General features: G+C 35.2%; 1 protein-coding gene across 4 annotated transcripts in view; it reads left to right on the forward strand.

The window, feature by feature from the left end:
• The window catches only part of LOC135323465 (poly(A) RNA polymerase GLD2-like), a 49975-nt gene that overhangs the window by 901 nt on the left and 36909 nt on the right, over window positions 1-12165 (forward strand). For 2 of the 4 annotated variants that reach the window (XM_064500720.1, XM_064500721.1), the window contains exons 2-7: window positions 1757-1945; window positions 2580-2705; window positions 4947-5196; window positions 6299-6413; window positions 6534-6625; window positions 7644-7710. In XM_064500720.1, the coding sequence (XP_064356790.1) occupies window positions 1791-1945; window positions 2580-2705; window positions 4947-5196; window positions 6299-6413; window positions 6534-6625; window positions 7644-7710 (805 nt within the window). In that variant the 5' untranslated portion in view covers window positions 1757-1790. Of the gene's footprint in view, window positions 1-1756; window positions 1946-2579; window positions 2706-4356; window positions 4427-4946; window positions 5197-6298; window positions 6414-6533; window positions 6626-7643; window positions 7711-12165 lie in introns of those variants that run through there. The other 2 variants (XM_064500722.1, XM_064500724.1) reach the window with 2 other exon arrangements.

A 12165-nucleotide genomic window follows, 5' to 3' on the forward strand; every position in this document is an offset into this window, starting at 1 on the left:
AGACTTGTTTCTGTGAAATGCTTTCTCTAACAAATTATGAATTTATCAGTGGAGTCCTTATTCTGTCCACTGTCATCTTTGCTGTGAGCTAATTAGTGTTTCTGCATATGTATGGGGTTTTTTTGTGCTGTTTTATGTTGTTCAAATTGCACATAAATGTCACTCAGACTACACGAAAATATCAGGTTACTTTTTCATTGTGCAGTTTCATTTTCTCCCTTCAGTAGAATTGAAGGTAAACATCTCAGATAACTTAACCTAGGTTCCATGTTGATGCTGCATGAAGTCATAGTAGGAGCTGTCCAAGGAGGTAGAAATATGGCAACGGTTCCCAGTTACAAGTAAAAAAAGGCTTTAAGGTGATAACAGTGAGAAAATGTATGAGAGAACACCCATTAATGCAGCTGTTAATACTTTTATTTATTTATTTAAGTTCTTTGTTTGGTAATTGGAAGATCCTAAAATGAAATTAAGTTTATTCCAAACTTAGCCTTGGATGTGGTAAGTGGATTTCCATGCCAGTGCATGGATCTACCAGTACTTTTTCAATTATATTACTGCAGCATTGGGTTTATAAAAGGTTTTTATACAATAATTAGGGAAACAGTGCCATTGGTCTTGTGACTTCAGAATGTTCTAATTAAAACAGCAATTTGATCAAACTTCCTCCTTTGTATTTGAGTTACAGTATTGCTGTGAATGGGTAAATATTTATGTGCAAAGTTTTAAAATCAAGCATGAACAGCTATGTTAGTGACACAACTTGTTTGTTTGCAGAATTCTGATTTAAGACTGAGATAAAACTGGTTGATGAAACTTGAAAATAATGATGGGTATTCTTTGCAGCTAAGAGATGTATACAGTATGGGTAACTGGGTTTTAAAAAACTTCTAATGTGGTCTTGCCAGATAAGATGTGAAACTTGTTTCCTGCATGTAAGTTGAGCTTTAGGTCTGAAATACTGGTAATTTGCAAAATGATATGTAGAGTGAGAACGAGAGAGTGTGCGCACACAGTTTAACCTGTTGTGTAGGCAAAGATTTTCTTTTTCATCTAACTCCTCTGCTAATGTATTGCATATAATGATGCTAATATCTTGCATATAATGATGCAAGATCAAGCAGTCAGTTGTGCCAGAATCCATTTTAAATTTAAAAGATATAAAAATGCATACTTACTATCAAAGAATCCATTCTGCAGGCACACACACAAAACTGCATTATGTACGTGATATTCTTAAAATGCGAATAGATTACTTTCACATTGCTTTCATCATTTGGCTGCCTATTTGTGTATCATGTTATGAAAATAAACTAATTTTGCTTATAGTTTGTGATCAGCTGTATCTTCATGTTCTTGTGTTGTAGTCAACTGTTTCTTCCTATATATTGTGAGCATCTTGGGGGAGTTTTTGAAGTATAAAACATACTCCATTAAAATACATTAATTTTCTTTGAGACAGTGGACAGCTTTATTTTCTGTAACTTTCTAAAGTAAAAGCTGAAATTGAGGGAAGTTAATAAAAATTCACTTTTTGAAAATAAATAAATAAAGTAGTAATAGTGAAGCTTGGAGAACATAGTATTTTTGTTCAGCATATTCTCCTGAAAGGTGATAAACTCATCCACAATCACTATTCTTTTAAGCAAATTTGTAGAAATAAATTTTAGATTATTGCAGGTTTTTAACCCAAAGTTTAAAAGATAACTAGTGTTATTTTGTTGCCTGATTTCTTTATTTTTTATTTTTTTGGTAGGTAAAAGGATACATGTTTGCTTTCAGTAAAGAGCATGTTCCCAAATTCCTCCAACTTGGGTCGTCCACCCTTCCCTCCAAAACATCAACAACACAGTAACTTCTTCAATAAGCTTCCTCTAAACATACCACCTACTCTTCTCTCTCACCAGCAAATTATTGATGCTCAGTTTAACTTTCAGAATGCAGCGTAAGTACAATAAGATTTGATTGGGGGTGGGAGGATGGATCTGTAAAAGACAGTTAACTGTCTTTTGAAAGAAGTATTTCTGTTTATGGAGGATGGTTGTCAGTATTTTTAATATTGTACTGCATAAAACTTGAAATATAAAAAAGGTCTCTTGTGTAAAAATATAACTGTATCACTTCTGTTGGTGACCTGCAAGTTTTAATGCTCTCCTGTGTGTAATACATGAGATATCACTTCACTAGTTACAGTTAATCTACAGTTCAGTTTTAACAAATGTGTATTCAATTGTGTATGTTCACTGGGGAATCCAGGAAGGAGATGAGAAGGGGAAGAAACATTTATGCTTGGGGTGAAATTTGAAAAATACTAGTGCTTTTAGCCTCTTAACTTTAATGCCGCCTTAAGCTAGTTTGTTTGGAAAGCTCTCACATATGCGCTCTGAAGAATGACCACCTTCCATTTTTCAATGAAATATATGCTATATACTGAAACTTTCTTTTTGAATAGAAAGGACAGGTGTATTGTTTCTAAGAAAAAAAGGGCAGGACTTGCAGAGTTTTGTATTTACTGAAGAAAAGCAATCAAACAAAAAAGGTATCTTAGGTGTTGTATGAATAATAATTATGGACTGTAGTCTTTCTAGGGCTCTGTTGAGTGGGAACCTTGCAACTCTTCCAGCTGTTACGCCTCAGCCATTGACTTATGGAAATGGCAGTCCAATACATACATCTGCTGCCCCTACGTCATTCCGAGGAAGAAAGTAAGTTCTTCATATGTGTGTATAATTAATTAATTCTGATTACAGTGTATAACATGAATTCAGGTTGCACATACATTATATAATCTCTGTGGAACTTCTAATAGTGAATAAAGCCTTTCTGATGAAGTAGGCCACATTCACATGTCATGGCAATTTAAAGCATTCATGTACTTGCTTTTGAGAACTTTATTCAACATTAGTGATTTAATATGTGTAGTTTTTCTCTTACAGTTGTGACCTAACAGAACTGACTTTTTTCTTTTATTTTAATATTGCAGTAGATCCTAGTCTATGTGTGCTTGACTGTTAGAAGGCTTGTGTCAATACGTTGAATGTTTTCTTGTTGATTTATCAAGTTGAGAATAAAATTGTTCCTTCAGTGTTTTCTGGGAATCATGATGTTCTTCCGATGATGCACTACATATTTCTCCTGCTTTTCTTAATTACGTGAAGTTTTATTTTTCAAATGCAAAGTTCTAAAATCAAGCACTTGGAGGGGGGGGGATTTTATGAAAACATAATTTTTCTCCTTTTTGGAAAAACTTTACTTATTTAGATAACTTCCTTTGTGCAACAATAAGAGAAATTCCAGATGAGTGCGACTCTATTTTTTCCTAACGTTTTAGAAAAATGATTTTCCTATCCTGCTTATCAGTTCAGAAATAATAGTTGATAAATGTTTGTAGAATTTTTAATAATTCTGTGAATCAGGTGGTAGGGAGGAAGCCTTAAGTAATCCCATCTTTGAAACTCTTGCCTGTACACTATTCCTCTTGATTTAACAGTTGAGAGGATACAAATAGTTAAATACATAGTGTTAAGCTATAGTTGGTTATATAGGTATCTCATTAACTAAAGAAAGTCCTGGTTTCACATGCTGCATGCATATTTTTCCCTTGAGCAGTCTGACTTATGGAAAGCTATGCTGTGTTAAGGGATTTGCAGTCAAGTAGTTCTTTAGATCTTGAATCAACTCTTCTTAAGGTATTTTCCCTGAAGATCAGTTCATGTAAGTTCTTCTCAGCTAAAATATACTGAAATAACTTCATATTTTGATTTAATGTTACATTATGAGTTCCTTTAAGACTGTCGTAGGTACTGTTATCAGTAACTTCTATCAGACAGAAGCTGAAAACTTGAAAACTGAAATGATGACTTGAGGTCTTGTCAGTTAAATCTTTAATTAATATTATCTGTCTGGGTCCTCAAACAGTTCTGATGCCAACCTTTCTAACTACAAGGGATAACTGTAGTTTTATTGATAGTCAATTTGTTCATACATAATATGAACACTTGAATGTCATGCTTTTTTAAGCATGTGAATATCCCCATAATGGTTAGCTTATATGCAGGCACTTAATGTATAAACAAAACATGAATGTCGTCTTTTATATTCTTTAATGTGGTAGAATGTGATATTCAACCACTTCACCTGTCAGTACAACTTTTTCTTAATAAAGAGTTCAGATGCCAAGGGGCTATACATAAGATCACGATTTCTTTTTAAGTACATATGAATTTCTGTGACTAATGAGTTAATGTGGAGATAAAAGTTTATGTTGCAAAATGAGACATTAGGTTTATGACCTACATAGCTTAATACAATCATTAGTTTGATTTGTCAAATGAATAGTGGTTCTTTTTTGCCCAGATTACACATTTTACTGTCTGTACAATCTAAGCCTACACAGACAAATGCTACATTTTGAATGGCTATTGTGGTAAGTTTTTATTTTTTTCCTCCCTTCCCCACTGTTGGATTTCTTATTAATCACTGGGTATTCAGAACTCACAAAACTTCTCACTGCACTTCTGTTGATTTTTATTTTAAAAAAATACACTTACATAGTCTGTATGTATCTTTTGGGGAAAAAGAAAAAGAAAAAAATATATGGTCACAAATATAGTATGACCAGCATTCATCTTTTCTAGTTATCCTGCTTGACTGAATTGCCATTTGGTTTCAGCTGGTTAATATAAGTGCTCTTGTTAAGCAGTTGCATCAATCCACTTCAAGGGTAGCTGCACTTTTGCAGTTGTGTGTTCTCTTGCATTTCCCATTCCAGGTTTATTTCACCTGATATCTAGGATGGGCATGCCTTTCGATTCTGTAGAATGCTTCTTGGTCTTAGTGAAATAGCCACAGTAATTAATCATAAGTATTTGTACTTTGTAGCAAGTATACTTTAATTATATGTTGGAGCTTGCAAGCTAGAGGAATTACTGTCTTGTTTTTTGTAGGAGACTAAGTGAACAAAATGTTCCATATGATGTTAAACGGCAGCGGTTTCATTCGCCTCATCGCGAAACAACTGTAGTTAACCAAACAGTGCCTTTACCAGAAGAACGTAGATACTCCTTCCCAGGATCAATTCCATCTCAACTGTTTCATGCACATTACGTACCAGATTTAACTGGATGTGTTCCTCCATTACGTGACGCTTCATTTTCAGACCCTATAGAGACCACGCTCCCTGTAGCCAAAGATAAGGTAATACCTTTATGTTGTCCTGGTGAGAAGGTGAGACTCTGTGATGCTGTGGGAGACAACAAAAACTTCCGCAGGGTTCTTTGATAGTGTCATGATCTCTCTGCTGCTGAGCTTTATTTATAAGGAATAGCAGTGTGTCAGTAAATGTAGCTGCTGCTATAGTCCTCCCAGTTCTGTATAGCCTCTTTGTTTGTGTGTTTGGTTTTGGAGGGTTTTTTGTTTGTTGTTGATTTCCTGAAATCAGCCTATCTGATCTAGGCATAGTAGGAATTGGAGGGATGGTCCATGTGTTGCATGATTAAGAAAGGAGAGGAGGGAAATGCTGGTGAAATAAGCCAGTAACGTGGGAGAAGCCTGTTTTGAATAAATATGATATGGGGCCTGTAAAGATGCCCTCTGCTTCTCTTCAGAAGGAGATAAAAGTTACTGTTCATTTGTATATATGTAGGAGAGAATGTCATCTTCAAGTGGACAATGGAGTCGGAACTGTTTCTTTTTTTTAAAAAAAAAAAACCTTGCAGCTAATCATTCTTTGTATTTCATCTTGCATCAGCACAATGGAAGGTTTTTTAGTATAAATATTTGTCTGTTGATTATAGTGTATAGCAATATTGTCATTAAAGAAGAAACAATTAACACCTGCTTCCACCAAAGATGACTACTTCTTTGATAGTTTGAGTGGGGTTGAAATTAAAAAAGCTAACTTAAATCAGTTTTTTATCTTCATTTTTCTCCTTATTATAGGTCAAACTAGTGACTTTAAAGTCAGCAGAAGGTATCTGTGGTCTTTCACTGCTTGATCTCTGAAAAGCTGCAGATACTGATGGAGCAAAACTTATTTTCTTTGGATAGACATCTTTTCTAAGACTGGACAAACTTTATATTAAAAACTGCAGAAACTTCTTGTGGAGAGGTGTTCAATATGAATTTAAGCAGGATAAAACTCCAAACAAAGGAATAGATTATGGGAAACAATGCTGGCATTTAATTTATTTGCTTGTTAGTGCAATCTTTTCTGTTTTCTATTTTTCATATAGTCGCATCTGATAGGAAAGAATGTTTTACTGCCCTTTACCTTTACTTTTTGAATGTGTGTGTCAAGTTAAGTCAGCAGGTTTTGGAGCTGTTTCAAGCGTGTCAGCAACAGACCTGTGATTTGAACAGAAAAGAACTCTGCAGAACAGAACTCCAGAGGGAAATTCAGCGAATTTTTCCACGTATGTCTCAAATCTGACCATTCAGTATCAGTTTGAATGTTCTTCACATTCACAGTTCTCCCTTCTTCCCAAACAAGGACATGTCCCATCAGTTTTTCTTCTGTGATCCTCTTGTTACAGAGAGCAGACTCTTTTTGGTTGGATCCTCACTGAATGGCTTTGGCACTCGTAGCAGTGATGGTGACTTGTGCCTCGTGATTAAAGAAGAGCCAGTAAGTAATTTAAAAATATAATTAAAGTCTGTTTGGTGCACTTTCTGGAACCAGAGCACTTTAAATTCAGTAAATATTTTAAAAATGTATGTGCTTTTAGTAAGCTTGATTCTAAAATGAGAAACATGGTCAAATCTTTTGATTTAATAATATATTTTTGCACTAATAGTAGCTATGAACTGTAGCTCCTGTAATGTTGCAAGTATGAATTTGACCTTAAAAACATTTTAATCCTGCAAAATCTTTGAAAATTAAGCATTACCGTAATTTCACAAATGGACAAAGTACAGAGTAACAGAGAAGTGTTGATTAAAGAGCTCTGATTCTTTTAGAGACAGGAACAACTTTTATTAAGTGCTTTTGTGTTTTATTTAATTGTTTAGATTCTTAGCTAACACATTGAAAAAACAAAACCAGACATTTCCATAAGTGTATGTTAAATAACTTTCCTCCTTTTTAGAACTGTTTCTGTGGTGAAATTGTCATATGAAAAGCTAGGGCAACCTTCCCACTGAGATAAAATCCTATAAGATAATGTGAAGGCTTTTTTAGAGAGGTAGTAACAACAAAAGTTTTAGTGTGCAGTCACAAAAATGAACTTGATAATACAAACTATCTTAAGCATTTTTGTTGAGAGAAAACTTTTATATGTGGAGTTTGAAAGAAAAGACATAACCAAAAAGGTAAACAGAGGATATTTTTGGAAGAATTGAAACATCGTGAATGAAAGGAATTACATTTTTATTTAAGTGGGGCTAGCTTTCCTTCAGAGTTCTAAGATTTCTGAATGTCTGCTAGTTACTTCAGATCTAAATTAGTTTGTGTGGCTTTTCCCAAATTAAATATATATGTAGACTGAGGAATGTATTGGTATGCATGTGTACATGTTTGCTTTTTATTATGAGACTTAATAGACTTTCCCTTTATTTGAAAAGTAAAGCATGCTAGTTATATAAGGATAAAAAAACCTAAATGGGTTATAACATTTTTATTCTTTAATTTTAATATCATGTTTCAGGTAAATCAGAAGACTGAAGCAAGACATATACTCAGCTTAGTCCAAAAACTCTTCAGTTCTAAACTTTGTAAGTTCCAGGCTACAGCGAGGTGGTAAGATTATTGGCAATTCTGGAAGTAGTGTTGATGTACAGTTATAACTACTTGTGTACTTGCATGTTGTCTAGTTTCTAATCATAGCATTTTTTTTGCAGAAAAGCGAAACAGACTTTCTTATTTTGTATGACGGAATTGATGGATAGTAATCAGAACAACCGAAGGGCTACCCTCCAAACTAGTAGATTTCGAGAATGGGTAGCATTTAAAATGACTTTTTCTAATTGTGGTCCATGATTCAAAAGTGGATTTCTGTTTGGAAACCTCTGTTAGTGAACTATTATTTCTCTTTTAGATTGCAGTGCTTTCCTCAAGACAGTACTCTAAAAAGTTGTAAAGTAAGATGTCACTCACAATAGACCATGTAGAAATTTCTTACGGACCTTGATACTAGTGAAATAGTTATCCTAGGTGTCTAGTGAAGGAGATATTAAGTGTTGACAGTATCTGCATGTATAGGAGAAACAGGTCAACTCATAGTTCTTGTAAGCTGTTGTTTAGATTCCCTTTAGATGAAGAATTCACAGGGGCAGTTCTTCACTTAGAAGTGAAAACCTCCTGCTTCAAAGAGGTTTCTGTACCATCCTTTGAATTATTAATAGACAACAGGATCTTTGATATCAGTGACTGTCCACTCAGTTCTCAAACTTGTGATATGTTCTTTGATGCCGTTCCTTATGTTGCTGTTCTGAATCGTCCTGCAATGGTAAGAGGAACAAACCATAAATTTCATTGCAGACTTCAAAACATCTTCACTGGGAGGTGTCTGTACCTGGATTTCAGCAGCTCACTTGAGGAGAGCCTGATGTATCTATCTCAGTATAGGCATCTGATGTTTAATGGCTTATTGCTATTATATGCTGATGTTTGCATAAGCGGTCTGGAGCTTAGTCTGGTATGGCTAGGATACAAGTTATTCCAGTGCTTTCTAGGAAGCACAGTGATAAAATAGTTGTGTTTTCAGGGACCTGAAAGGGAGCGTTTAAATAACTTGTGACCCTCTTTTCTTTTTTCAAGAGGCTGTGTTCTGTGAGATGGCTTTAGACAAAATCAAGTTTGTGTGCTGGGGAATACCAGTCACAGAAAGACATCGCTGTCATGTGGGAGTGATCCCTGAAGGTTTTTATTATGTCATGGCCCATGTCTGATGCAAGGCAAGAGGGAGCTAGGAAAGCAAGTACCTTTCTTGAGCTTCATTTAGTCAAATGTTCTTTGGAAGGTGAGGCAGGACAAAACACTGCTCATCTTACAGCTCCTGCGTGACTCTGTCAGTTGTGTTATCTAGAACTCTTAGATCATCTTTTCTTAATTCTAACATCTCTATGGGCATGATGCTCTGTCTTATACCTAGCCCTTTATCTTTTTTTCTTATAGTATGGATGCTCAGGGCTAGAATTTATAGACAGAAGTTGTTGAAAATTGTTTTACTTTCACATGGTTCAAAATAGAAATGCTTTTCCATATGGGTCTTTCCATTTGGCTTACTCCATTTACAAGCTATAGCTCAACTATGCTGAAGTCTAATACCTCTGAAACAAGTAAGTGTGCCAGTTACTTTGATTAAAGCATACTTAGGCAAATACAATTGCTGTCATCCACTTGTTCAGAATAACTTTTCTTTTGAAGATAGACTTTGAAAGCTGTCAGATAGGTTCATGTGGTTTTTCTCTACTCTTGGGTAGACAGTCTTAGTAGTATGCTTCAGTGGTACTCTGTTTGTATGGCTGTTCATTGTCAGCTCCAGACTGGCTGTTAAGTTTAGTGGTTGTGTGTGTGTGTGGTTTTTTTGTTTTTTTGTTTTTTGTTTTTTATTATAGCACTGCAATTTTTGTTTAAATGATTTCCTACCTCCTCCTGTCTTCAGAAGTCATCTGCTGCTTAATCACCAAAAGTGGGATCTACAAGTACAGATACTTAGAGGAAGTGTGTGGCAATTGTAATTCTTTTGAGACATTAAATACAAATGGAATCTAGGGCTGTAATTCGCTTTTTTGTTGCTTAGAAACTTGAATCAGAATTTCAGGTGCAGTGGTCACGAGGGCCACACTTGTGGCCTTTAAAGGCAGAGCATGAGTACATGTATGCTGCTACTGTATATAAAAGCAAGTGTAAGATTGGTCTGTACAGAACTGCTTTAAGAACTGCAGTTTCATTAAGCAAGCTTGTTGCATGTGTTCCTCTTTTTAATGACAAAAATGGTATGAAACCTCTTCTAATCATTATTCTTAAGTTTTGTGCTGTCCAGTTAATACATGTGATGGTATCCTGTAATGTTAAAGAAATCCTTTTTTGACCATACTGTTTAAACAGTTTCTTCAGTTTTGGGATAGAAAGACTGCAGCTGTATTCACATTCCCAGCAAGTGTGTGAGTTGTTGTTATACGTATTCCTTGCCTCATATAAGAGAATAAAAATAAACATAGTTTAGGCCAAGCATGAAGTGAAGTAAACATGTGCTAGGATGTGTGAGAGACCAGAAGGGGGAGGAGGGAGAAGTCATTTGATACTACTTAAAGCTGAATTCTTGGACTGCCAGGTTTTATAAAAGAGTTAAAGGGGTAAACAGAAATAATTTTTGATAAAGAGGATATCTGCAGAATAGATAGTGTTCCAAGCATTTTTAGCCCTTCCTCAGTTGTAGAATGAGCGAAACTTCAGTTTAGAAACTTGGGAGAAATTTTTCTAGATGTACTTCTTAAAAGCGTCATTTTTCTTTCTTCCTGTACTCTGTGGTGTTTCTGTACATACCAAAAGGAAGGCAATACAAAGAAAGTGATTCTTTGCTTATCCCACCTTAATTTCATGATTGATTGATAAATTGGGAAGCATTCCGAGTTCAGCTTCGTTTCTGTTTCACAGTTTGCCTTTCTTTTAGGCAAATCATCTTATAAACTTTATATGCCATCTCTTTTACCTTTGTATATGGTTAACTGTGATTGTTAGGTAATTGTTTGATTCTGGGAAGACTGGGAAGTGGATTCAAAGTTTAGATAAACTCCAGATTCTTTTGATTTCAAGTTTGCAAAAGGTAACAAGCGTGAGTAAGGAATTTGAGGCCATTGAATTTAAAGACTTATAGCAGAGGCTTTTCTTTGTTGTCAGTCTCTGCATCTAGAACACTAACTAAAATCAAGATGTGCTCTTTTTTTGAATAGCCTGGTCACAGTGTAAAGTGGGAGGAAGCTTCTAGTATCTATTCAGCTCTCGGTGTTCTAGGGGACATACTAGTCTCAAATTTAGGTGCTGTGTTTCTGCAGATTCAGAATTGAATTCATTTGAACATCAATCGAGCAGTACTGGGTTGACTGGTGCTTAATATCTGAATAAATAAGGAGGAGCTCATTTTCTCTTAGTTATACAAAGAGGCGCAGTAGTGTCGGGACTAGATATCAGGATGGAATCCACCCAACAGTTGTCTGGTGGGCAAAGCGCAACAATGAGGGGAATCAATGTAACTCGAACTCAAAATCGATGAGTGAACAGCCTTGAAAAACTTACTGATAGGTGAGAACATAAAATACTGCATGATGGTATAGGTATAAGTCTGTCTTTAATTTTCCCTAAACACTGGGTGGAAAGCAAAATGTTCCCTTGAAAAAGACTCTTCATTCTCTGTGCATTCCTACCTGATTAGGATTAAGATCTTAAAGCATTTCTCTCTTTCTTGCTCATGGTAAGATTGTAAATGAGGTAAAGCAGTCAGTGTCTTAATAAATGTGACCTGGAAACAGTATTTCTCAAACTTGCTATGTCTCCCTGGCATATTCTTTGCAACTGTACAGTATCTCTAAACTTCCTGCTGTAAAAACAAATGTTAACTTATTAATTAGACTAACTTGCTTTGCTGCATTGTACAGATGGTAAAAGTTAATGGGTTTAAAATGACATCATGTAAGAATTTAAAATGTCTGTCTTACCTAGAAGAATACTCAAGTGCAAATATTCTTCTCAGCTGAAAATAGATTAAAAAAAAAAGCCCCAAACACCCCCCCCCACTCCCCCCCCCCCCCCAAAAAAAAAAAGTATTGCTCCCATTCAGACTGTTTTGGAGTAGCTGCTCTATCTGGAACTCTTGGTATCCTGTTGTGATTAATAAAAAAATATCATATGATCAATACGTATTATTAGTAATAAGTTGGCACTACACTGTTGTTACTGTTTAAGTTTTATTCTGTATTCTTTTATTAAAGGTATATAGTTCCCTAGGCCTGTATATGGTCCTCATTCAGTTTATAAAATGTTTTCTGATACCAGTGGAAGAAAACCATTTCTATTTAGTCACAAGCATGGTTTTACAAAAAGTTGTCAGTTTGAAAGAAAAGTAAGTGAATTCTAAGTGTCAACAACTAATTCATCTTACCCTGAGTTGTACCCTCCTATAGCCTTCATGATTCTACATCTGAACTTCTATGCCACCCAGGTTCTTT

Source organism: Dromaius novaehollandiae, chromosome W, assembly GCF_036370855.1.
Source record: "Dromaius novaehollandiae isolate bDroNov1 chromosome W, bDroNov1.hap1, whole genome shotgun sequence".
In the NCBI taxonomy this organism is placed as follows: Eukaryota; Metazoa; Chordata; class Aves; order Casuariiformes; family Dromaiidae; genus Dromaius; species Dromaius novaehollandiae.